This window comes from Pholcus phalangioides, unplaced genomic scaffold (assembly GCF_987345545.1).
Source record: "Pholcus phalangioides strain wild (caught in Gottingen) unplaced genomic scaffold, Ppha-v1.0 ptg000022l_1, whole genome shotgun sequence".
In the NCBI taxonomy this organism is placed as follows: Eukaryota; Metazoa; Arthropoda; class Arachnida; order Araneae; family Pholcidae; genus Pholcus; species Pholcus phalangioides.
The window spans coordinates 34,733,593-34,761,150 of NW_028301615.1; the positions used below are offsets into that span (position 1 = coordinate 34,733,593).

Sequence of the window (27,558 nt, forward strand, 5' to 3'; positions counted from 1 at the left end):
CATATCTCCTCGACACCTGCGTTCATCCAATGTAAACATATTCAAAAAATGAAGTCTCTCTTCATAACTCAAGCCCCGTGTGCCAATAAGGACACGCGTAGCTCTTTTCCGCACCCCTTCAACGAAGTCTATGTCCCTGTGTAGGTATGGTCTCCAAAACCTTACAGCATACTCCAGTCCAGGACGAACTAAGCCTCGAAAAAGCGGAAGAATGACTTTAGGAGAACGCGAAGAGACTTTTTTGAAAATGAGACCAAGCATTGTATTCGATTTCTTCACCACCGCTGAACAATGTTCAGAAAACCTAAGTCGCTTGTCAATGAGAATTCCCAAATCGGTGACCCTAATTGCATCCGGGATAGTGACACCATTCAACTCGTAAGAGAACCGTGGGTTGTTCGAACCAAAATGAGCGACCATGCCCTTATCAACGCTAAACGTCATGCTCCATTAATTTGCCCATGCTGCAATCCTGTTTAAGTTGGTCTGGAGCAACTCCCTATCGCTTTCATTCCCGATTACCCCCATTAGCTTCACATCATCTGCGAATTTGCTAGTAATCCCATCGATACCCTGATCGAGTTTATCGATGAAAAGTGAAAAAAGTATGGGGCCAAGGACACTTCCTTGAGGAACTCCACTTGGGACGTCTGTCCAACCAGAGAATTCCCCGTTCACCATAACTCGTTGCGACCTATCTCTTAACCACGATTCTATCCAATTTAGCAAGTTGCCCCCAATTCCAATCTCGTGTAAACGCTTCAAGAGTTTACCATGTTGGACCCGATCGAATGGATTCTGGAAATCAAGGTAAACAACATCTACATTTTTGCTCTTACCCAAAGCCTTAGTCACGTGATCGTAGAAGCAAAGGAGGTTAGTTACACATGACTTCCCCTTCCTGAACCCCTGCCGATTATCCGACAATTCATTATTCTCGTCTATCCACTTCACGAACTGCCTTTTGATGATAATTTCCAAAATTTTCGAGAGGGAGCTCGTCAAACACACTGGACGATAATTGGACACCGCTTCTCTACTACCCTTCTTAAATATCGGAACAACGTTAGCAAGTTTCCAATCCCTTGGGACGATACCCTCAGCAACACTACTCCTGTGCGAATGGCCCCAGCAATTCATAAGCACATTCCCTGAGGACCCTGGGATAGATATCATCTGGTCCTGGTGCTTTGCTTGCACATACATCTTTTAGAAGATTTAGGACCTCCACGTCTTCTACTTGAATATCGTTGAGGGTTTTATTACCCCATGCAACTGAGTATCCCTACACCTGTATATCGAATATCATTGTCTCCATTAAAAACCGACGCGAAAAAGTCATTGAAAGCACTATACATGCCTACATTGCTCTCTAACCTAGAGCCTCCTATCGAGAGGGGGCCAACTGTCCCCTTACATCCATTATTGACGTATCGAAAAAATCATTTTGGGATAGAGCAATGTATTGACTGATGTTAATGATTTTGGGTTTAACATTATTGTTTATAAAATAGTAGCTGATACCCGGCGACGTTGCCCGCCCCGTAAAAAATGTATATATGTATAGCTTATTAATTATTTCTTAATCAAAAAAATTTCTGCATCAAGTAAGAAAAAATTACCTTTATTTTTAAATATTTTAAATACTAAAAACTTGAAGCAATCGCGTGTGAGCACACAATACTTTTTGGTTTTCTATCTGGTGTGTAGATGTACAAATTTTTGGGATTACCAACACGTGAACAGGCAACGAAAAGCTGTCCGTGAGGAATACAGAGCTCAAGTAGGTTGATACCTGCCACTGCTAACGACTGGCCTTGCGCTTTGTTGATTGTCATGGCAAAAGTTAAACCAATCGGGAACTGTAATCGCTTGAAAGTGAATGGCATTTCTTCAGTGATAATTGGGATGCGTGGAATGAAGACATCTTCTCTCCTTTGTCACATCCAGTTAGAATCGTTGCTTCAATGATGTAATCGTTCACAAGAGTTTAGAAATTCTGCAGAATACAGAACTGTCTGCTCTGTGTCTGTGACAGTGTCAACCGATTTGTAAGATGTGGAGTCTCCCGGAATAATTTTTAGGATTTTTTTCGTAGATCTTGTTCACTCTGTCATTTTTCGATGCCAGAATCGCTCTCTCACAAAGCCACTCATGGTTTCGGTGATTTTTTTCAATGTTTGAGAAGACTTTGTCTGCAAGTTCTTGAACTGAGTTTAACAACTGGCAAAATCCATTTGGGAACGTAATGAGTCCAGTGCTTGGATCTCTACGGGAATTCTTCCATTGCCAAGTTTTATCAACTGACGTGAAAATGATCGCAGTGCTGAGTCATTTTTCAGTTGAACTCGTTTGTTATTTCAAGTTCAGTTGTTCAGTCGTTCAGTTGTACTCGTATGTTTGTTAATGAACCTTCAGAGGGTGTTTCTAAATTATCCTAGGTCTACTCTTTACTGGTTGTCACAAGATAAATGGAGTACTTTTAATTGCGATTTTGTTTGAATGGAAATGTAAAACTTTTCAATGAGTAAAATTGTTCATATAAATTTATCAACACGTTACATAAATTATAATTGCATCCTCATTCATATCATGTTTTTTACGGAAGATCAGAGGATCTGTGAAATTTGTCAACAATTGAAAAAGATGCAATGAATTGACGTGTACATTGAAGTAAAAAAATATTTTTTTAAAATCTTTCTCTCTCTCTCTCTCTCTCTCTCTCTCTCTCTGTTCGATAATTATAATTATTGCATTATTAACTACATTCACTATAATTAACGAAAGAAATTATTTCTTCCATTAAATCTAGAATTATTTCTTCCATTAAATCTGAAATTATTTCTTCCATTAAATCTGAAATTATTTCTTCCATTAAATCTGAAATTATTTCTTCCATTAAATCTAGAATTATTTCTTTTATTGATTCCGAAACTATTTCTTTCATTAATTTTAGAATCAATCGTCTTTGAATATTTTCAATCATTTTCTGAATTTTTTATCATTCACTTCAATCATTTTTCAAAAGGATAGACAGGCCGCAACGAAAAGCTTCCAGTGCCAAATCTGGCCCGTGGGCCCATGGGCGGAGATACGGGGGGGGGGCATGGTTTATACTGGATGGGGGGCACTCCGTTCCCCCTCCCCAGTGTCAATGGTGGAATCAACTGACCTAATGTATATGAATTGGTATCAAACATCATCATCGTGCACCCCCAGCAATAATGACCATGCCCCCCCCCCCCCAGACTTTCAAGTCTATCTCCCCTCTGATAATAATTCACTGCCTATTTGACTGTTTTCTATCTTTATCACTAGATGTCACTAAACACATCCAGGAAAGAAAGAAAATAAAACTGATCCCTATTTTTTCTAAAAAAAAAACACCCATAAATTATTTTTACTCATTTTAATGATTATTCACATAAAATCTTCCCAAGAAATCGTTGAAAAAATTATTATTATTAATATTTCCCAAACTCCTTCCGCTTTTTAAAAGTACGCCATTTTCGAATTCGTTGCAGTCTGCTCCTCGTATTTGGATAGTGAAGTTGAATAGTCTAAATTTTCATTTCTCGCGTAGATAAATTTGTTATTATGGAACTTGCGTCAATTCAAGTCAATTCCAACTCCGCGGCGCGTTTGTTTAGAAATTGAACTTGTTTCGAGCCGGAATAAAATTAAAAGGGTTCCCGAGTCGGCGGTAAGTTATTTGGCGTGTGAGAGAGAATTGCAATACCATGTTGTTGTTGTGAATTCGAATTTCAGTGTAAGCTCGTTAGCATTGATTAGATCCATTTAATTTGATAATTCGTTTCTATACATGAACCCTTTCAAGTAACGTTATTCGAATTCCATTGTATAGATTCGCAATTATACTTGTTTTTATGACTCGCCACATGAGCATGTTTGTACACGTACAATGCGTCACGTTTACCGTTTATCAGGGCGATGCCTAATCTCCGACCAGTGTTATCCGGAAATGTAATTTTGAAAGAGTAGTTTCACTTCTCTCTGAAATATTTAAAAGTTGTTTTTTTTTTATCAGTGAGAAATAGCTATTAATAACGTAATTCCCGGTATACTGTATACCGTGTTTTGGCGACTACTTGTATCGCCAAACCCGCTTTGGCACTAGAGTTACCACTTGAATACCCAAAACGATGGAAATCGAGTGGAAATAAAAAAAATTATGTATATTAGTAATAGTAATTGTTATTTAATCAATAAAAATTATAAAACACCCGTAGGCTACTTTGTACAGCGCATGCAAATCGTTTTGCCACGGTCACGCTCGGCACCCTCAAATTTCACTTCGTGCCTATAAGGGGAGGGACCTCGACCTGAAAATATCGACCTCAGACCACCACAAATGCTATGGCAAGGTGCTAGTGTTAATGCCTGAACAGAGACCTATCTTCATATAGAAGTTGATAATGCTTCTCATCCCTTGAAATTGTATCAGGCGCAGATACATTGAATCTATTCCATCTATTCGATCAGCCATAATATCAAAAAAAAAAAAAAAAAAACCCCAGGAAATAGCGTGAAAAACACTGCATGGAAAAAGAAAAATTAGCTTCCAGCAAAAGGAAAAGCGGAACAGGTTCTGTATAATCCAGAGATTGGCGATTTTTGGCAACTTTTTTTTCAGGTATCAAATATGTCTGACGACCCGGACAAATGTCGCCAAGGCCAAATAGATGCTATGGTCGCGAAAAAAAAACCGGATTGACATCATTGAAAGCATAAGAGTGGAAACCAACAATTTAATAAATAATAGTATAAATATTCTTAGTTTAAAAAATATATAAAACCTGGACTCTTTCAAAAAATAAGTCGATCAGGGAATAAGTCTGAGTATCCAGACTATATAAAATAATGATAATCTAAAATGATATTTTTTTACAACAATTAAAGGCGGAAGGCATGCCAAATGAAAATGTAATTACAAAAAAGAAAAAATGTGTGTTGGAAAAACACAACCTGGGGTAATCCTATTGATGAGGCAAACAGCGTGATGGAAACGGAATGACGCTGCTGGACAAAGGGAAAAAAAACGCTGTTATATGTATAAATCCCCCTCACTTCAAGCAGCATCTCTAGTGGATGGTTCTAGGATGTCTGCAATGGAAGCTTATTGAAGCAAGAAAGAAGAAATGGCAAACAACCGGCATTGGTGACTTATAGCACCCTTGGCAATCTGGATTATATTAATTTGGTGGTCTGGATTATACTGCACCTGCTCCGATGGCGCCAGTTCCACGAGGTTTTCAAACCGGTCTTCTCTCTCTTTTCTACAATGTTCTCTCTATTTTCTTCCAAATGACGGGAACAGCTTTGGTATAAGGGACAGGTTGGCGATTTTTGGCAACTTTTTTTTCTGTCGCCGAGAAAAAGCCGCCAGACACTACGTGCGCCAGGAAAAAAAATCGCCAGCATAGAAAACAGTAAAAAACAATAAAAACAAATGGTATAAACAAAAATAAGCTCTGGATTGTTTAAAAAATTAAATTGTGGATAAAAATAAATCAATCGGGGTTTAAATAAAACCCGGGTATTATTTAAATAATAAATCAATCACGGTATAAATAAAATATGGGCACTGTTTAAATAAAGGGGAAAAAAGGGAACAATACAACCTGACCAGTGACGAAAATGTAATCCAGACACTCGGAACAAGCACAAACGACAGAATGGCTGTACTGCTGTTTGAAAAGACGCGCCAATGATGGCAACTTATCGCTGGAAAAAAGTCGCTAATTTGACGTGTCCCTTATACCAAAGCTGTTTCTTTTCCTCTTTCCATTATATACAGCTTAGTTTTCACAATGTAGTGTGTGGATCGGATTAATTATTGGATATCATGTTTTTCTATCGTCTCTCAGGTTGTACCTTTGATATTTTCTAATATTTATTTTCTTTTCTGCATTTTATAATGCAAATTTAATAAAATATTTTTATATACGGAGAATATTTATGTCCTGATCGATTTATTATTTTAAATAGGGTCAGGTTTCATTTTTATATTGAAAGAATATTTATTTATGCAACAGGAAGGGCCGTTGTTTATTTAAAAGGGTCTGGGTTTTTCTTAGTTTAAAATGTTTTATTTTTAATCTTGATACTATGTTTTTTTTTATGTTTAGTCTAGAAAGTGATATCTTGATTATTATTATGCTTGTGGATTTCTGTTCTATACCGGTGAATTTTTTTTCGGCACCGATATTGTCTGACAACTTTACGTCAGGCCATCAGACATGTTTGGTGCTGAAAAAAAAGTCGCAGAAAATCGCCAAGTTCCTTTTTATACCAAAGCTGTTCCCAACATAATGAAAAGTGATTGGTTTTTATAGAAATGACGCCACATTCCAGGAAACTTGGATCATTGCTCGTAGTTTTCCAAGAGTACCGCTTCCGGACGAAGCTAGACTTTTTCCAGAATGTTCTTGACCAGTAGAATGATCTTTCTTCTTTTTGTCATGGCTTTGTTAACTTGAGCGGCCCTCAACAAATTGCGCTACCGATATTTTTTGTAACAATATATTTATGTGATTATACAGCAGATCCCCCCCCCTCCATAATGGACACCTCAGAAAAATCACTTGGCCCTGGGCCCATACTGCTCTTAAGACGGCCCTGCCTATGTGGCAGCATCTGTCCCACAGCTCTGAGGGTGACTCTAGTCAATTTAATCAAACATTAAATATGTATTTAAAATAAATAGCAGTGGTTGTTTGCCGTACATCTATGGTGGGGAAAAAAAACAGAACAACATGGGTCCCAGAGCCCTTTCTGCTCCTACCCCGCCTTGTGTGAGCTATGAAGTCAATTGATGACCTCCTTGCACAGTCATCGGTCAGCTATACATATACAATACAGTCCAATGCTTGAGTGAGACATTGTGGAGAAACAAAAATTTCTAATTTGCCTTTGCTTTTCTAACATAGGCTATGTTCATCAGAAACAAAATCATTCATGTCTAACACCATTCGGTCAAAGCAAAGTTAGTGCATGGCAACACCAATTTCTCTGGTCATTTATTTGCGTCTAATTGGGGCTGATGGGGGAGCTTTCTGATGATAATTAGCACAGAGAGAGAATTGAAAAATTTTAAAAAGATCAATTCTTTTGTTCTCAATGCTCGAAATATTGAATAATAAAGAAATTGAGTACGTTTTGTTGATATTATAGGAAAAAGCAGTGAATATTTATAAAAAGTCTGGATGTCAAAATAACCAGTGTCCTGTAAAAAGCATATGATATATATATATATATAGTCACTTCTATATATATCATATTCTGGCCTGCAAGAAATAGCAATAGTTCGTATCCGGCCCATATAGACGGAAGATGTGTACCCTTGCCGTTTATTGTTATGCAATCTTTTAAGCTCTGTGGGAGTTGTTTCGGAGCAGCTGTAGTGTTATATGCTTATCAACATTTTTATTGGTTACGATTTCGTAAGTGAGGTCGCAGCCAAGTTGACAGGTTTTTCCCCCATCGCCAATTGTTTACCTCGTTGCTTTGGCCCTCTCTCAATTTTTCACTGGCAACCAGAATTTTTTTCAAGTTTGTGCGATTGTAATCTTTTAAGCACTATTTTCAATTCTATTTTTGTCATTAGCGTTATCATGTTCTTTACTTGAATATGCCATGACCCCCCACATCCTGGAGTAGGGCCCCTAGGCTGGAATCTTTCGCGGGCCCCTGACTAGACTTTCACGGGCCATTTTATGATGGATTTATAGCGTGAAAAAACAAATAATGAAAATCATCCCGGGTCCCAGGGCTACAGCCTTGTCAACCCACCCCTTGTGGGGGCCATGAAATATACATCCTCGGCTCGTTATTTTTTCTATATTTTCATGGGTGGATATTCAATCTGATGAAAAAACGCTTCAGTTTTAACAAAAGTTGATCTAGTACCCAGGGTTAAAACTAGGGGGAGCTGGTGGTTCTGGTGCCCAAGTGCTAAAATAAAGGGGGCATAAAATTTACTCCCCTTAATTCAGTAGTTCTCAAAACTTTTGTCTACTATGGTTTTCCACGATAATCTAACAAAGAACCTTGTCTTCTGCCCTTGCATGTAGCAAATGACTGGTGCAACAAGGATAATAAGGTCGAGATAATTTTTAAATATATTCTTAATAGAAGGCAGAATAAAAAGATATGGTAGAACCTTGCGCCAAAAATGGGAACACCTTAACGCTGACTCCATAGCATTTATTACTAAACGTTTAATTTTCTTGAAGTTTTTTTTGTAAAAAATGTCTGTAATGTGATTCTGATTGTTACAGGCAAGAAGGTACTCGTTGAGTTATTGATTGGATCCAACATGTTTAACAACAAGCCATTTGGAACTGCTACTGCATTTGGGGCAGGTGAGCTTATTTTTTGGTGTCTCTGCTATTTATTATTTTATTGTATCAAATGTATTAAGTTACTGATTATGAGCTGTTTGAAAATTTCCAACCCTCTCATACTACCATATTATGAAAAAAGGAAATAGTTAATTTTCCATAAGTGTGGTCAGAGCGAACGTGGCAATTTGTTTCTTGCGCCAAGCAATTGCCTCTTTTGCGGCTATTAGTTCAAGATGGTAGACAAAGAACAGATGCAATCATTGGCATAAGCAAAGGGGGGGGGGTTTCTAACCTCCCTCAATCCGAGGTTATAGTGTTATTTTGAGGGAGAAACATAAACCCCTCTCTTGAGAAGAAAAAAAAATTGAAAGTCCCCAAGAAAGTGCATACGCCTATTGATGAAGTTGCACCAAAAAAAATCAATTTATTACATGAAATCAATCTAATATGTGGGAAATATGGAAAACTATGAAGAAATTGTACATTAATACTATTGATGCATTTTTTTAGAAAATAGAATTATTGGTTTTTCCTCTTCCTGCCTAACTGGGCAAGGTTCTTCTCTGAAAAGTTTTCGACGGGTTCGTACCTTGATTTCGTGATGCATAAGTTAGATCTTTTCCAGTCGTTCTATTTAACTGTTCTGGAGTCGGACAAAATTGAACTTATAATGTCACAATTACCCTATAACGTAAGGACCTTTTTGGAAGTTAGGAAGCCTAATTCCTTACAACAATTGTTTGTAATCTTGGATCAATTTCTTGCAACACGTGAAAATGTCCAAATTGAATCTCGTAAATTGCAACGTCCCTTATGGGAGTTGCTTGCCCGGTTCGAAATATCCAGTAATTGTAGTAGCAAACGACAAGTGGAAAATTATCACAAATAAACTTTCGCATGAAAATATTATTTATTAGGTTCGAATCTATAAGTTACAGAACAGTTAATTTTAACACTAGATTAATTCAACATAAAACCCTCTATATTATGCTGAGGTGACCTCGGAAAGAAAAGTCATCACGTCTCCGCCGGGACTCGAACCCAGGCCCTCTTGCATACCCGGTATGGGTATGCAAGATGGGTATGCTCCAACCTCTCGGTTGAGGGCCGGATCTCCAAGATGTTACGTTACAGCACGTAGTCTTGACAAGGCCAGCCGCTACGTTATTTTCCGTCTATCATCAGCAATGAAGTATTTTCGACTATGAAGATAAAATAATGCTTTTGGTTCCGGCCCTGCCAGAAAAGAAATCAAGATACTGTAAACTATTTCATTTTGAACAACTATTGGATAATTTTCCCAGCCTAAGGCCAAATGATGTTGTAGCAAGACGGAGAACCGTCCAACTAGAGGGTTCTAGTTTGAATGAACAAAACAAGGAAGAGGAGGGAAGTGAGAGTTAGCCAAAGAGGGAGTAATTTATACACCAATTTCATAAAATTTTAGGACCACATGTCCTTGCAAGGCCTTTTCGCCTCAACAAAAATATCTCATTTGCATACTCATGCGTTAATAAATAATAAACATCACAAAGAAAATATCACATCGGAAATCTGGCAACATGACACAATCCGGAGAGCTGACCAGATTCTCCCGACTATGTAAACAAATAACAAAAACGAAAAGTTCCGACGGAGGTCTGCAGCCCCCCGCCGAAAACAAGTGAGTACAACTCTATGTTTTCCACATAACGAGACTTGCAATAACTCCCCCCGGGAGGTTCTTTAATGGAAATAAAGATATTTTTCAGGACGAACCCTTAAGCCTCGTCCAACCTACACAGAATTAGAACCAGACCCCTCCATGAAAATAGCGACATCGTCGTCATGAGGGAAATTAATTTATATGGGACATCAGTAGCCCGACCTCTGGCCCGTTCTCGTTCGACAGTCGAAAGACCCCACCCGCCGACTGTCGAACTAAGCGAACATTCTGGCCCTTACCGGTTTGCCAGCGGGTCCTCGGGTGGTTTCCGGTAACTGAGAGGTCCCTGGGGTCTAAAATAAGGAATTTCCCACATAACGACAAGATCACCATTCACGTAGAGGGATCGGATCCCGATACGTTACATTACACACTTATATCTTGAATATCATTCGCATTAGTTGATTTTTGGGACTGCTAGGGGCTCATATCATCTGCAAAGTTATTTTAGGATTATTCTGTAGGCTTAGTTTAAGATTAGGGTTAAGATTTTTATGTAGTACAGTGGATCCTCTTGAAACAATTCACTGCTTAAGACATTTTGTCATTTAAAAAGTCCATAATTTCTAGTCTCAAATTTTTTTTACTTGATAGAAACATTTTTTTTCTTTCTTGATTCATTTTTATTATATGGTCGCGATGACTGTCTCAACCAGATCAACTATATATGAGATATTGTATGTATTTTTTTAATGTTCTTTTAATTTTAATAAATTTTTTCTCTTGGAATCTTTAGGAACTTTTGGAAACGCAACGACTCCTTTTGGACAGAGTATGTTGGATTTTGTTTTTCTAAAGTTGTGTTGATATCTAATAAGTGCTATTTTTTCTGATTGGCTTTTTTTTGGTCGATCAGGTTGTGGTTTGTGAAGTCATTGTAATTTTGTTGTATAGTATTTAATTATGAAATACTGCTTACAGCTAACACTGCCTTTGGGGCAAAGCCAGCCACTGGAAATGTGTTTGGAGGTGGATCGGCATTCGGCACTGCAGCACCTACATCTGGGGGTCTCTTTGGAACCTCTCAGTCATCTGGAACAGGCCTGTTTGGTCAGACGTCCTCTTCATATATCCCTGGCCAGCCTGCTGCGACCAGTGGTGAGTCAAGTTTTATTTCAAGTTGGGTGCAGTAGCTCATGTCAATAAGATACTCGCCCAAAGTACCAAAGGATGTTTAGATGTGTCGCGAGTTCGATACCTGGTTCGTTTTAAGTAGTAGGTTTTGGTCTAATTATCCCCTCTTGTGCAGAAAATTACTGTAGTGTGACGAAAAAGGTAGAATGGATATTACAAATTTATATACATACTAGCTATAATACCCAGCATTACCTGGGTTTTCTTCAATGAGGCTTTTTGGATCACGTGATTTCCCCCTTCTTTCTTTGAGGGACATGCAAACCGTTTCTAAGTTAACCAATATGACAACTTCCTGCGCGACTCATGAAATAAACAAATCTAGGTTTAAAGAAACGTAGAAATGAATACATATATATTTTCCCCTTTTTTAAGGGTCGCTCATTATTTTGATCTCTCCCCCCCCCCCCCCCCCCCCCCCGAACTTCAAGTTATCCATCTGCCAGTGTCAACTTCCAAAAATGCTTAGTTAAAGCTGTGGAATTTTTCCGATGCACTTTTTACGGGCCCATAATTAATTTCAAAATATCTTACCCCACACGAATTTATGCAGTTTGAATATCCAAAGACAATACGGACGTTAATTTTCATGCTTGAGAAGATATAAATAAAAAGTTGAAATCAATGTTATTGCATGAATATCCAACTCAAAAGTAGGTCTGGATAATTACTTCATATTGAATCTCCTGGGCTTCGTATGAAGAAAACTAAGCAAACTCAATATTTCAAAAATTGAGAATTCAATACAATTTTTTAAATTATTGATGTGACAGAAAACCCCCACCAAATTTCCGTATTTCTACAGTAAAATCTGCAATTTTGACACTGATTTCTATGGGGAGATTACCCTTTTCCTAACCCTCAAAGCGATGCTAATGATGATTCTGACGTCTATTCAAAAAGTTTCATTACTGGGAGTATTGAAAATGTGGCAAACCATTATAAAGAGAGAGAGAGGCATAAACTATTATACATATTTAAATACTGGCAGCGTTAAAGAAGTGACAAACCATTGTAAAGGCATATACACGTCTGAAACAGATTGCTAGGGAACCACGGTAACCAAAGTAAACGTTCGGAAAGTGATTGTTGAGGCCCAGAAACCATTGTTGCCTGACAGTTTTTTGCCCATTTGGGGCATTTGCCCTGCTTTGATGAAATTTTAAAGTAGCCTATCGTTTAAGTCGGGTCCCATTTGGTATAAATGCAAAATTTGGCAACGATCAACCTAATATTGTAGATTTGTATAGAGAACATACACAGACAGACACACGCACAGAAAATTAATTTTATATATATAGATTTAATATAATTTTCTCAGCTATTTTTTTGTCCGAAATAACATTTGAAATTTGTTCTTGAAATCAGTGTTTGATGTTCAAGAGAGTTAATTGAAAATCAATGTTCTTGAAGCGAGAAAATAATGACTACTTTTATTTTATAGAGAATTATTATAAATAACATAGGTGCCAATGCTTCTGATTGTTTAGTCTTGTTGAAATTTTCTAGACAAACCAGATTCTTCCGATTTTTCGTCTCTATAGAAAAATCCCTAAAAATCCGCAGTTGTGCTTTGCTTGAGTGAAAAATCCCAACAAAACATACTGTTTCAGTACTGATATTCCTAGGCGGACCATGTTTTCTCAGAAAAATATGGGAAATTAGGATTTAGAGTATGGGAAATTAGCAATTGTCTCCAATATGGTGCCAAAAATTATACTAATTATTGTTAAATTCCCCTCAAAAATTTCCATTGTGAAATGAAGCACTACTGCAAATCATAGTGGATTAAAGTGAATTCTACCAAAAAAAAAAAGAGACATTCGAGATATGCTTTTATTTATAGTCATAATTTTCTTGTATTAGTTGGCAAAATAATTTTAATCCTTGATTTTCAGTGAAGGATAAAAATTTTGAATGTGTTTCATTGAAAATACTTTAAGAAATGGGACATTTTCGCTGTCTCTTGAAAACGGGTCACTTGGGGGGTGCCCTATTGAGATACAAAAAAATCTCCAGCTTTCCCTTTTCTTTGTATTAATGTTTTCTTTAGTGCGAAATATTTCATGACGTGATAAACTACAGATTTTTCATGTCTGAACTAGCACCTATGCAATGATTTATACTTATGTTCCATTGTTATTTAGATTATTGGGGACTAGAGAGAAAATATTAGATTTTTTCTAATTGAATTATCAGGGGAATAAAAAATTTTGATTGGCAGCAGCTTTTAATGAGCTACAGGGAATCAAACTCTCTCAAGCTTTACAATATAGGAAGTTTTTGAAAACTGTATTAATTTCATGTATTGATTCATTTTGCTACACTGGTGAAATAAATTAAGAAAATTTGCATATTTTATCGAATTTCATGAAAAGAACTGAATTGAATGTAAAACCACTGCTTCTAGACAAAAATGCAAATCTTGTACGTCAAATACGTAAGCGTACACGTGTGTGTAAGCGGAGCCAGTAGAGAAACAGGCTTTATAAGCATGCGTAAGTTAAGACGCATATCGTTCGCTAGCACACCTTGGCGAATTTCTTGGTGTTATTTTTCTGCAATCGGTTAATTTCAAATCGTAACAGTAAAAATGAGTAACCACCAACATTTAGATGATGGAATGAGGTGGCGAATTGTGGGGAGGCTAGAAGCAGGCCAATCTCAAATTCAGATTTGTAGAGAGTTCAATTTAATGCCCAGCGTCGTGTGTGTGTAACTTATGGAAACAGTTCCAGGATAATGGATCTATCGAGAGAAAGCCTGGGCAAGGTCGTCCAAGAGCCACGACGGCCAGAGAAGATCGCCATTTGTCAATTATAGCAAGGCGTAACAGGAGTGCTACAGCTTCTCAGCTCTCTCGTGACTTGTATGCAGCCACAGGAACCCGTGTATCAAGGGTGACTTTCCAAAAGACTTCATGAGAGAGGATTGTTTGCAAGAAGACCTGCTGTTTGTGTCCCTCTCACTTCTACGGACAGGAGAATCCGTTTATCATGGTGCAGAGAGCATAGAGATTGGAGTATGGATCAATGGGCGACCGTTCTTTTCACTGATGAGTCCCGGTTCAGCCTAAGCACCGATTCTCGCCGTACGTTCATATGGAGAGAACCAGGGACCCGCTACCTACCCTCCAATGTCCGCGAAATCGACCATTATGGCGGAGGAGGTTTAATGGTCTGGGCAGGCATCATGTTGGATGGCCACACACCTCTTCATGTCTTTGAAAGAGGCACTGTGACTGGTGTGAGGTATAGGGATGAGGTCTTGGAGCCCTATGTTCGCCTTTTCAGGGGTGCAGTTGGCCCTGAGTTCATTTTAATGGACGATAACGTGAGGCCACATAGAGCTCTTCTGCTCAATGATTTTCTAGAGAGTGAGGATATTCACTGGATGGATTGGCCTGCCAGATCTCCAGACCTTAACCCTATAGAGCATGTCTGGGACGCTCTGGGGAGGGCAATTGCAACTCGTAACCCCCCCTCCGGGAACCATCCAGGCAATGAAAACAGCGTTGCTGAACAAGTGGGACCAATTGCCACAGGAAATGATAAACTGCCTTATTTCAAGTATGAAATCACGTTGCAAGACCTGTATATCTGTAAGAGGGGACTATACCCCCTATTAACCCATTTTTTGTTTATTCTGCAACCGCTGTTTCATACCTTCCGACTCCAACGAGTGTTACGAACGCTCATGCGTGTGTATTACAATTATTGAATGGTTATTTGTTTTGTATTGTATCAATGTATGTACATATCAAATTTCATTAAAATCAGTACAGTAGTTCTAGAGATAATCGACCAAGTCTTCAAATTCTCTTAATTTCTTACACCAGTGTATATGATAATCTAATGAGGTCTATTTGACTATGAAAAAGTTTTTGAATTTATTGTCTTTTTTTATATTTAGTATTTGGAGGTACTTCTACTACGAATAACTTATTTGGTACTACAACACCAGCTACACAGACTTCAGGTTTATTCGGGGGAAGCAGCACCTCTGCATTTGGATCGCCTCGTCCAACTTTTGGGGGATTTGGTGCTCCAGGAACAAGTACCAATCTTTTTGGCCAAGGTACTAGCACCAGTACAAGCTTGTTTGGTGGTACTTCAAGTAAGTTTTTAAATTTTATTCTATGAAAGGTGTTTGGAAAGTAAAGATATGAAGGCTATATATTATTTATTCTAAACATTTTTGTTTGATAAAATGTCTATTACAAAACATTCACTAGTTCATGTTATTTTTCTACATAATTTCCATCCTTATTCCAATATTTATTTGATCTGGGTACTAGCTTCTTTATATCAGTGCCATAAAAAAAAACTGCTATCGTCTACCAGAACCATATTGTAACTTCCCATTTTTATTAAGTCAATGTCATGGATGTGTTCCCAAAATGTTTCTTCAGTTAAAGAAACAAAGGGAAGTCACTGAGCACAAGATATTATGCTGTATGACTGAAATCTACTACTTAGACCTTTTAACTTTCCAGATTTTTCCCCTTCCCTCGGCTCACTGGATTTGGTCAAAATTTCTTCGGATTTTAACAGAAAATTAGATTTGTAAATTTTTAAAATTTCTTTTAGATCAAAATTTTTAGATTTTCCCTGAGCTTTAATAATTTCGGGGCATCAATGACTATGGTCTCCATTGGGGAGAACACCTATACAGGGCAGCCATAGTTTGTGGAACCTACCTACTCAGTTGAAGATGTCGCTTCCATCTAGTGACAATCAAAACGTCTTAGTGACCGCATTTAAACAACCTGGCAATCACGTGACTTTGTTTACTTAGCATTTATCAGGGGATGGTCTTGGTTGCCAGTATCTCTGTATAATTATTGTATTCTATTAACCACGCAGCAAACACAATAACAGAGATTGATAGTACACCACGTTATATGTGATACTATGTGATACCACCGGAGCTTATTTCATCAGCCTCCATATATTTTGAAGTTGTTTTTTTTGTTGTTTTCTCTGATCAAAGAAAAATTATATATATATACAACTGCTTTTAAGAGTTCATATACCCACGATTAACCATCACTGACAGCATCCATGATGATTACATTCTGCTCAGGGCTTTCCAGAACCTGCACGGGGAGGCACTTTTTCCTCAATTGATTAAAAAAAATATCACAAATTTTTTTTGATTGGGTTCGGGAGGGGGGGAGGGGTGTCTCAGAAGGAAGAATCTCTGGATTTCAGGTATTCCAAAAGTTGGCATGTCTGTACCTCAATCTTTTTCAGAAGTGCATTTGTTGACATGACATTCACTGTGAGAGCCAGAGTAGGAAGACATTATTTGTGATTGTTATCTTCTATTTGTTTTTAATAGTTCATCAAAATTGTATTGTTTCGGTAGTATGCAGCAGCATTAATTGTGATACTGGGTGGTGTGAAGCCATTAAGAAAAATGCCTCCTTCGTCCCAGAAAGTAGAAATCATGTTCCAGAAGTGATTTTGTTTTACTGAAATTGAGGTTTTAACTTTCTTGGCTTTTGATGAATGTATATGGCACCATCACTTATGACTGTTGCGTGGATTTCTTACCTCCAGAAAATTCACAGCACTATATTGTTACATTTAGTTGAATTGGGTCCTATAAATAGACACAACTCCTTTGTAAATATCTTCTGGGTGTTCATATTTGGAAGAACGTATGACAAAGCAAATTTTACAATTTGGTGGATTCTGAATTCCCACCACTTTTGTAGACTCTTGTGCTCGAGCCAGACTCGAAGTAATGACAGAAGACCACAAGCGAAAAGCTAAAGGGTCATTTCCAAAGTTGGCTTTGCCAATGAATGAAATGAATCACTTTTTTGCCTATAAGTATTGTTATTTTCTGAATAACCCTTGTATTTAATGTGTTTTTGTGTTCAAATTTTTTTGAAAAGATAAACTTGAGAAACTTCTAATAAAATATATTAATTTTGGAGTGAATATAATTTTAATTTTTATATTCATTCTTATCCTCTGTGTTCAAGATATGAATGTATTAACTTTTTTTAAGTGACCCATAGTAATTCCGCCAGGTTTTTTTGTATTTCTGTGCATATTTAAATGTGTAGAATCAGTGGTAATTTTTTTTAAACTTTTTGAAGATGTCATCTTGGGACAATTTCCATTTTATCTGCACTTTCAATGAAGAAAGATGGATTTGGCCCTGCCTAGCGTCACATGAATATTAAAGAAATTTGGTTGAAAATCTTGAATTTTGTTTTTTTGTTTTCACAGCAGCGTTCGGAGCTACTACTAGTGGTACTACCATCAAGTTCAATGCACCAATTGCCAATGACACTATGATGAAAGGAGGTGTTTCTCAGAACATAAACGTTCGTCATCAATGTATAACTTGTATGAAAGAATACGAGAACAAAAGTCTGGAGGTAAAAATATTTGAATTTTTTTTTCCTGATTTTGGATGGATGATATTTTCTCCTAGGGGAATTTCGATAACATAGTAAATATTGATAATCTGTGAAATATCACAATGTATTGCAAAAAACTATAGATACTGCCGAGGAGAAATGTGGATTTCGTAAGTCTGCATGAAAAAGCGTATTGCTGCGACCTTGTCATAACTCTTTCTAGAGTTTCCAGAAACATAACTACATATCGTAGAAAGCCATGTTTGATTTATATACAGGATGTATACGAAACGCCCTTTATCCTGCAATAACTTATGAACCATTGATCATAGAAGCATACTTCTGATTGGGAAAAGTATCCAAATAATGTGTAGACCTCAGATACGTCATTCATGTTGTAAAGGGTTGTATAGTAATCAAAATAAAATTACTTTCATATGGTCACCCTGTCTTCAAAAACGCAATTAGAAAGTTTTTGCCCCCATTCCTTCTGAACTCAAAAAAAATTCCATGCAATATTTGCTGAGACAGGGTTCATACGGGTCAGGGAAAACCTGGAAAAAAGTCAGGGGAAAAAATTTTTACTAAAAAAAGTCAGGGAAATCAAGGAAAATGGCCCATTTTTGTTTTAAAACCTAGAAATTTCAGACAACCTGGAAAATCGTCACAATTGCCGTCTGGTCGGTAAGAAAAGATTGATAAAAAATAAAATAAAATGAAAAAAAAAAATTCCCCCGGAGAAAAAGTGGAATTTCGAAAACATAGTAAATATTTATAATCCGTAAAATATCACAGTGTATTGCAAAAAACTATAGATACAAAATCCCGATTTCTCCTCAGCAGTAAGTCTGCGTGGAAAAGCGTATTGCTGCGACCTTATTGTAACTCTTTCTAGTGTTTCCAGAAACATAACTATGTATCGTAGAAAGCCATGGATACAAAGCTCAGTTGTGATAATTTTGTAAGGTGACTTTAGTTAGGAATGGCGGATGGTATTTTTATTTGAAAACAAATGTAAAAAAACTTGTGTGGGTTGATAAAAACCTGAATTGTCAGTAGGCTGATTGGATCGAAGCAGTCAAATTAACCATATAAAGCACTTTAAAAGAGGATATCATCTTTAGTTCCGTCCATCGCATTGCTGATGCAACACTTTTTGAAGGATCGGATGATAATTTTGGTGGAAACAGAATTCCATGCCTCATGTAGCCATTGGCACACCCAGGTCAATGTCAAGTTTCTTCAAGGCACTACTTTTTTTGTAATTTCTTTATCTTTGAGAGGCTTGTTAATGCTCGCATCTAAGGCTGTACAATCAACGTTAGCCACCACCAGTCAATGATGTTTTCGATTTCTTTGCCACGGCTTTGACATTATCAGTTCTGTAGGGTTTGAACATATCTCATTTCTCGAACACTGTTACAAAAATGGCTACTGATTACGGGGGTCGATATTTTCTCATAAAAAACTGACCCGAGTATTAGCCAACCCCCCCCCCCCCCCAACCACTTTGGGAACAAACTTTTCTACAAAAAAACTCGGCTTATACACGAGTACATGCGGTAATTATGTCACAAAAGAAACAACAGTAAAGGCTTAAATCTTGTGGGCATTGAAATTACAGAAAAGGGAAATCTTTCATTTCTTAATTGTGTTCCATTTTTCTTTTCCATCAAGCATATTTGAAAACCATAAATGCGTGTAAAAAAATCTATGATTATGATGTCATAATATTGTAATTAATTAACATTAATTTTATAATTAATATAAGTTTTACAATATGATTAATTTTTTGTAAATTTTTATTTATTTATATCAATTTTTAATTTAAAAAAACCTGGAATTTTTTGAAAATTTCACTGGAAAATCTGGTAAATGTAAATGTTTTTACGAAAATGAACCCTGTGAGACATTTTGAATTTAAAAATCACAAAATGAGGGAAAGAACAGCATATGAAGTGTAGAATGAGCTTGTCTGTTTATATGGTAACTCTCCTTCATTTTCAGCAATTTTCAAATTCAAATATCTAAGCGAGCATTGCAATTAAAAACATGGAATTTTTTTTTATTGAACTCTGGCAACAACTTTTTAATTCGGTTTTTTTTAACGGTGACCAAATAAAAAGTTAATTTTTTTATTTCAATAAGTATACAAGCCTTTGAAATATGAATAACTTATCTGAGATCCACAGATTATTTGAATCTTTTTTCACTTGGAACTATGCTTCTAGCATCAACAGTTTGATAATTCCAGGATGAAGAACTTTACATCATGTATAAGACAAAGTAAAAAAATAACCTCAACTGATCTTTTCTAAACAGAATATGTAGGATAAGAGAAAACATTTCATTTCATTTTCAATCTAGTCTTCACAATGCTGAATGTGCGCTAGCATTTCATTGATGTTTGGACTCCTGGAGGAAAAAAACTCTTTTAATTGATTATATGAGGACACTGGTGCATCACCTATTTGATTTTGTCATATCTGCTGGATTTCTTGTCACCTAGTACCTCCTTCAGGAGGTCCAAACATATAATCATTTAATGCCATGAAATGCACAGGATGTAGGTAGAATATAGAAGAAAAGGTTGGTAATTTTTTGAACCATGTGTTGCTGTGTGTTATCATGTAAAAGCATGCCAGAACAGAGCTAAATGATTTGACCTGATTGTGGGCTTCTAAACTGTTCTTAAGCAGATCACAATATGACTTGATAATAATAATAATGTGATCCTCACGTATTCCCAAGGGATCAGCATGATCCGTCCAGGGAATTTGTTAGTGTTAGTAAACATCCATGCCTGAACCGGGATTCGAACCCAGACTTGCACAGTGAGAAGCTAGTTCCCTAACCACTCGACTGCCAGGCTGGATGGTGACATATTTTTCACTAGGACTACCAATGATTTTGAACGCTGCTCTTAATTTACAATATGGACATTAGTGTAAATACAGGATGTGGTCGTACAGAATCAACTGTAGTAGTCAGTGTCACTACTACAGTTAACTCTGTCACTTTTTTGTTGCAGGTACAAAATTTCTGTGCATCGCATAAACTTGCAGATGAAAAAAAAAGAATCCTCATACTGTTTTTTCCTTTTTTTAGGAATCTTGTTTTTTTTTGGCACTCAAATCACAAATTTCGCTAAGACAAACTTCTTTAATAGGAATTAAATATTTTTCTTGTTGGACATAATCAAATTGCTGTTTTGTCAGTGAGCATGAAATATTTTCTGTTTACCTTTGACTTTTTTTTATGGAGGTTCGACTGTACTTCATTACTACACTATTTTCTCTCGTGCATGTCTGTTACATGCATGTGTGTTTGTGATTACAGCATTGTTTTCAATTCTGATTTTTTACAGGACTAGTTAAATTATGGTTACGTTTTGACCAGGGTTGACAGGTTTTTGACACGTGGCAGTTTTTGATGGTTTAAACTGTCACGTCAAAAACCTTAAACATTGCTTTTCAATATAAAAATTTCCATTAGAAATACACATTCTAATTGCATGTAATGTTTAAAGTGACTATTTTACACAAAGAATAAATATTTAATGATTCTAAAATAATTTTCTACTCTCTACAGAATTATTTTGAACAAAATATATATGGTTTTTTTATTTTAAAATATACAATTTGAATAAAGCATAGCATAAACACTGAAGGGAAACCATGGAATAATTTGACATTCTCTGATTCAAAATGATTCTTGACCATTCCAAAATTTCTTCAACTGCTTATATATGTGCTTTGATATAAACCATCCACTGTACTCTTTTTACAACAGATAAGTGTTTAAAAAAGTTTATTACATCATATATTGATGATGTTGATTTCTGTTTATTATTAAATTATCTAGATAATCACTGAAGTACTCTTATTGTGCATAACATTGGAATATATCTAGCGATAGAAATGCTAAATTGTAGAACTAAAATGCTATTCAATTTGGCAATGCTAGCCTGTACATGAAGCTTAAGAAACTCCTGTAATTTATCCTTAGTGAAACTTATTCTTTCTTCTGCACTATGATATGGTATATTTACTAGCATTTATAATGCAGTGATTTTCTAATTGAAGCTATATTTAATTTTAGAAGTGCAAAACAAATGCTTTGGATATCAAGTCCTATCAGCTCTGCTTTGGTTGAAAATATTCTTTAAAATTCTGTGAATTTATCCACCCTGAGCTCTAAGAAATTTTTAGATGAAAATAAATGAGTTTAATTAGTGTATTTACACACAGATTCTGTGTGAGAATTTTTACATGGAATAAAATTTTAGGCATATCAGAAAATTGAAAATATCAAAATAGATTCTCAGTAATTATAATTCTGAATATAAAACCCTTTAATCTACATAAGTGTTTTTTTATTTACCATATCTATCAGGTTAAAAAACTATTTGACAACGTTGACAATAAGTTTTTTACTGTTTTAATTCTGATTTAGTTTCTGAAGTCTAAAACCTAAATCTGTGATGCCCTATCATACATATTTTGAATAAGCAGCTCTATTCTACTTAGCAAATTGAGCACAGATAATCAGTAGCTTAGATAAAATGAATGACAAAATTATATTTTATATATTCTAGACTCTTATGTTTAAAAATTGCAAATTGTAATTAATATTTTGTTTTAATTATTGTAATAAATTAATGTTTAAAAATAAAACATTGTAATATGCAAAAAAGTAAGTTTTTCATCTTTGTTGTTTCATTTATTGTTGTATAGGCCTACCTATTGTGTTCAAAACATTATCAAAAAGCATTCATTTAGGTTTTTGACAATTTTTGACCGTTTAAACCTGTTTTTAATGCTTGTCGTGTCAAAAACCCAATCCTGGTTTTGACTCTGGCCTCGTATTTTCCATCAAATTTAATTCAGCTTTATCAAATTTATCTTATGTGTAAATTATGTATAAACTGTATGCATGTATCATAAGAATATTAAGTTTTGCCAAATGAAATTATCTGCCCTTGAACTTCCATTTCATAGTGTATTTTCTTTTAGGAATTGAGACTTGAAGATTATGCTGCTAATCGGAAAGGCCCTCAAGCTGGCGTCAGTGCCTTTGGTGCCACTGCTCCACAGTCTGGTGGTTTGTTTGGAGCTCCTACTGCTGCTTCGTCCTCGGGTTTCTCGTTTGGAACAACTCAAGCAAAACCTCTATTTGGCACTACACCAGGCACAAGTAAGTGGTAAATTTTGGGGAAGAAAAAAAACAATTTTATTAGATGTGAATGAAATTTTAGCTAGTATTGCCCATTTAAATTCTCTAAAAACACAACTATGACACATCACTAAATGTATATTATTTTTCTAATTGTGAATTTTTAAGCATCGTATTGGCTATTTCGTGAAGAATTAAATTATAAGAAGCGCAGTTGGGAAATCAGATTTCCCTTATCTGAAAAAGCCGCCTTCAAATACTACTTGATGCTGGCATCTGAAAATCTTTCAAGTTTATGTTTTGTGTCCATCTCACTCTTTTCTGGTTTCATTTTGTATTGATAGATTCAGAGTTGAATGAGAAGACGCTCTGTTTCATTCCTTTGTTATATGCAGTCGTTTATAAGGCTGGAATTACATTATAAAAGTTTGATAAGTTCTTTTATAAAACTTGAAAAATCCAACCAATAAGGTTATTGGTTACATTTTAGAAAATGTAACCGGTAACCTTATTGGCTGTATTTTTCAAGTTTTATGAAAGGACTTCTACCAAACTTTTATAGTGTAATGCTGGCCTAACACCCATATGAGAAGATTCATTTTTTTAAAGAAGTCATTTTTTGGAATTGATCCAATGTGACACAATTTTAATAAGATCGCAAAGGAAAAAAATCCAACCTCTTCTGAGAACTTTTTCCAGTTCTTATCTTTTAGTTTCCTTGTTCAGTGGCATAACTTTGATCACCCCAGTGTGTTTGAACAGTGGTAAAGGCAATTTATGCTCTGCACACTATTGTTGGACAAAGTGGGGGGGGGGGAAATTATATTAAAATTATGCCTAACCCTTTAAAAAAGAAACGTACTTTCAGTTGATTCTTTATGCCAAAAAAACTAACAGGCTTTCAAAGAGCCATAAAAGAGAAGTCCCACCTTTAGTTTTAAAATAATAGTTAATTGCTAGCACACAAATAACCACCGTTGTCGTTTCTGTGTGTTCTCTATAAAAATCCTCAATTTTAGATCAATTTTCGTCAAATTTTACATATATAGCTAACAGGACTCGACTTGAATGACAGGCAACTTCAAAAGTTTGTCAGAGCTGGGAAAATGCCTGAAATGGGTGAAAGATTTGGGCAACAGGGTCATTCCATTTTAAATCACCCGGCAAAATGCCAAAATGACACCCATAGTCTCAGATTTCAATGATTTTTTTTTATATTTGTTGCATTTACCATTCTTATTAACCGTGTGAAATATTATTTGCATATCTCTAAAATTTTTTGAGAAAAAAAATGTTGAAATTTATCAAAAACTGATGCAGATTACTTTTCCGAGGCTCAATTTTTAAGCAGCATTGTTTGAGAAAATAAATCGTAACTTTTTCAATTTTCAATATATTCAAGTGAAATTTTCACTAAAGTGTTCACAAAAACATACAGAATATGAATACAAATAATTCATACACTTACATTTGAAATTTACATGCAAAACAATTATGTAAACTTTGTTTTTGTGGAATTTTTCGTTAGAAAAAATACAATTTTTCAAACGTATTTTTAGACCAGAGGCACAGCAGTTACCAAAACAACTTTTATTTTAAATTTCTCCAAAATATATGAAGTAAAATACTGGAGAAAAAAAATAATGGTTTTTTGACCGTTAATATGTTTATTCTGGCTCGCAACACAAAATTCATCGAAATAAGACTGGATCGTTCCGATTTCAAATCATTCAACTAGATACTGAAATGCAACCCATCATCCCAGATTCCAATTATTATTTTTTATTTATTGCTTCTACCATTGCTTCTACCATGCATGTTGACCATGCAAAGTTTCATGTACATATCTCAAAAACTTTTTGAGAAAAAAAATGTTTTCTAACCTCACGAATAACGTCTCTTAAGCTAACCCCATTCAAGCAATATTATTTGTGAAAATATATCATAACTTTGCAGATTTTCAATATATTCAAATGAAATTTTCACTAAAATGCTCGCAAAAAAATGTAGATTATGACTAGGAAAGAAAATTTAAACCTTTGCATTAAAAAATTAGATTGCAAAAAAATCGTTGAAATTTAATTTTTGATTCTTTTTATAATAAAAACACAATGGCTCACCTTTGCTTTTTCATTTACAAAAGCTCTCCTGTTTCTCTCACGGCATATTCAGTGACATTGAACTCTTTTTTTTCCTTGTTCCCATTTCTTAAAGCAGGGGCCAGAGTTAAAATTTGCCCCTGCATTATTATAAGTGTACATTGAGATTCATTTTCTGGTAATTCTTCAAAAACTTTACAAACATTTGATTTTAAAGTGTTGCAAGCAGATTCAACTTTTCTTTTGGCATTGTTTGACTTGCACTGTGGAGCTACCATATGAAGTTTAATTGGTGACTCTTCTATGTTCTGTAGAGATGAATTTATTTCTTCAAGTGCTTCTTGTTTAATAATTGACATTTTTCCAAGTTATTTCTCTACATTACTGTCACTGTTCATCTCTTCACAGTATTCAGTTTCTTCATTTAATTTATTGTTGTTTATATTCGCTGTCTCTACAGGCATGGCATATTTTTTGCCCTGGAATTGATTTTGTACAACCGTTTATTTCATTTATACATGAAAAATACAAGTTTACTATCCTTAAACCTTTTATTTTTTTCTTATGACATTTTAAAGGATTAAAGCATGCTTCCGGATATATTTCATACTTTGAGAAAAAAAGCTCTATGATGCTTAAACACACAGTAGATAAATGTTCAGAACTTGCTCCACTCCTCAATATTGATGTCTGATGGGTCCAATGATGTAATGGGTGACAGATTTTACACTTTTGCATAACACTTTTTATGACAGTCAGATCCAGTTTTTTTTCCAACACTATAAATTTCTAAAAGAAAAAAAAAGTCTCTTTTCTGACATTTTCCTTTATTTCCAAAATGATGATATAAAATATTTAGCTCAAATGGAAATTGTGTTATCATAAGAAAAATTTGCTAACCCTGGAGTAGGCTACTTTATGGAGCACATTCTCTGTCTTCAGCAAGATCATAATTGAGACTTGCATCATTGGATAGAGGGGGGGGGGCAGTTTAGTTCTAACACTTTTGTTTTATTTTTCCCAATGAAGCAGCAGCAGTGATTTTATCATCACCTGCTGGGATGATAAAGTCTTATAATTAAATAAGACACCAGCTGCCCTCTGAAGGACAAAGACTGGTGTGCCATAGTTCATATCTTCACAGAAGCTATTATTATTTTTTACAATCATCATCACAACAAGAAACATCACATCTTATATATCACCACCAGGCATTATATACATTAGGTTTTCCATTCTACTCTCTTCCATCTGCCTCAGCTACAACAATTAGGTTGTATCTGATAATTTTATTCTTTGTGATTTAATGCCTCATATTCTGGCTTTTTATCAGCAATTTTAAATTATTTCTTGGGAAAAATATATAGAGGCTTGTGTTAAATATTACAATGTAGATTTTTTTTCACACAAGTATAACCATTTCATATTTATCATATACATTAAATATATGTTTATTAAAATATATACTGTAAAAGTCGAAGTAATTAAAAAAAAATTTAACACTGTTGTGGTAAAATAACTTTATAATTAAGCATGTTAAAAAACTTCAAAAATTAATCTATATATATGATTAACATTATCTGGATTTATCAAATACAAAATAATTCTTTATGCAAAAATATATCAGATTGCAAAAGTTTGTCTTTGTTGCATCATAAGAAATATTTATAGATCAATTAAAAGTGAAATTAATTATTTGGAATTTGAACACTTCTAAGAATCTGAACATGAAGGTTTAATTTGAAAAATTATTTTATTCACCCGAAACCTTTTTTTTTCACCAACTCCCATTTGACACATTACATTAACATTTCTAATTATTTCATGAATTCATTTAATCCTAGAATTTTAAAATTCATTAATTGTTTTTAATTATTGCATTAACTACTCATGAAACTTAATTTAATTAATACTGTAATAAATGTATAAGCGTACATGAAAAATAAAATATAAATTTCTTTCTACTAAGCATGAATCATTATATTAAGTCAAAATGTACAAATATAATTAATGTAGTCATATAAGTACAATTGTTTTGTTACTCAAATGTATTAACTGTCAAAATAATGTTTACTTTTCTAGTCTTCTTAATATATTAATAGGATTAAATTTAAATAAAATTGAAAATTCATGCTGTGCATCCAAAAAAAAGTGTTTAAAAAATTGTGTCAAAAATAAAAAATAAATAAATAAAATTTAAATGACTTTTTCCCCTCTAAGGTTTACATTTTTTCTATATTTTCACAAATAATATTGCTTGAATGGGGTTAGCCTAAGAGACGTCATTGGTAAGGTTAGAAAACATTTTTTTTCTCAAAAAGTTTTTGAGATATGTACATGAAACTTTGCATGGTCAACAAGCATGGTAGAAGCAATAAATAAAAAATAATAATTGGAATCTGGAATGATGGGTTGCATTTCAGTATCTAGTTGAATGATTTGAAATCGGAACGATCCAGTCTTATTTCGATGAATTTTGTGTTGCGAGCCAGAATAAACATATTAACGGTCAAAAAACCATTATTTTTTTTCTCCAGTATTTTACTTCATATATTTTGGAGAAATTTAAAATAAAAGTTGTTTTGGTAACTGCTGTGCCTCTGGTCTAAAAATACGTTTGAAAAATTGTATTTTTTCTAACGAAAAATTCCACAAAAACAAAGTTTACATAATTGTTTTGCATGTAAATTTCAAATGTAA

The 27,558-nt window shown here is 35.0% G+C and overlaps 1 protein-coding gene across 2 annotated transcripts in view; it reads left to right on the forward strand.

Moving 5' to 3' along the window:
• The first annotated feature begins 3,529 nt into the window (after nt 1-3,529).
• Nup98-96 (nuclear pore complex protein Nup98-96) overlaps nt 3,530-27,558 on the forward strand; it is a 164,590-nt gene continuing 140,561 nt past the window's right edge. Inside the window, exons 1-7 of one of the 2 annotated variants that reach the window (XM_089249609.1) lie at nt 3,530-3,703; nt 8,301-8,384; nt 10,808-10,843; nt 10,993-11,169; nt 15,118-15,321; nt 17,451-17,602; nt 22,600-22,780. In XM_089249609.1, coding sequence (XP_089105735.1) covers nt 8,339-8,384; nt 10,808-10,843; nt 10,993-11,169; nt 15,118-15,321; nt 17,451-17,602; nt 22,600-22,780 — 796 coding nt within the window. In that variant the 5' untranslated portion in view covers nt 3,530-3,703; nt 8,301-8,338. The remainder of the gene's footprint in view (nt 3,704-8,300; nt 8,385-10,807; nt 10,844-10,992; nt 11,170-15,117; nt 15,322-17,450; nt 17,603-22,599; nt 22,781-27,558) is intronic. The other variant, XM_089249608.1, reaches the window with a different exon arrangement.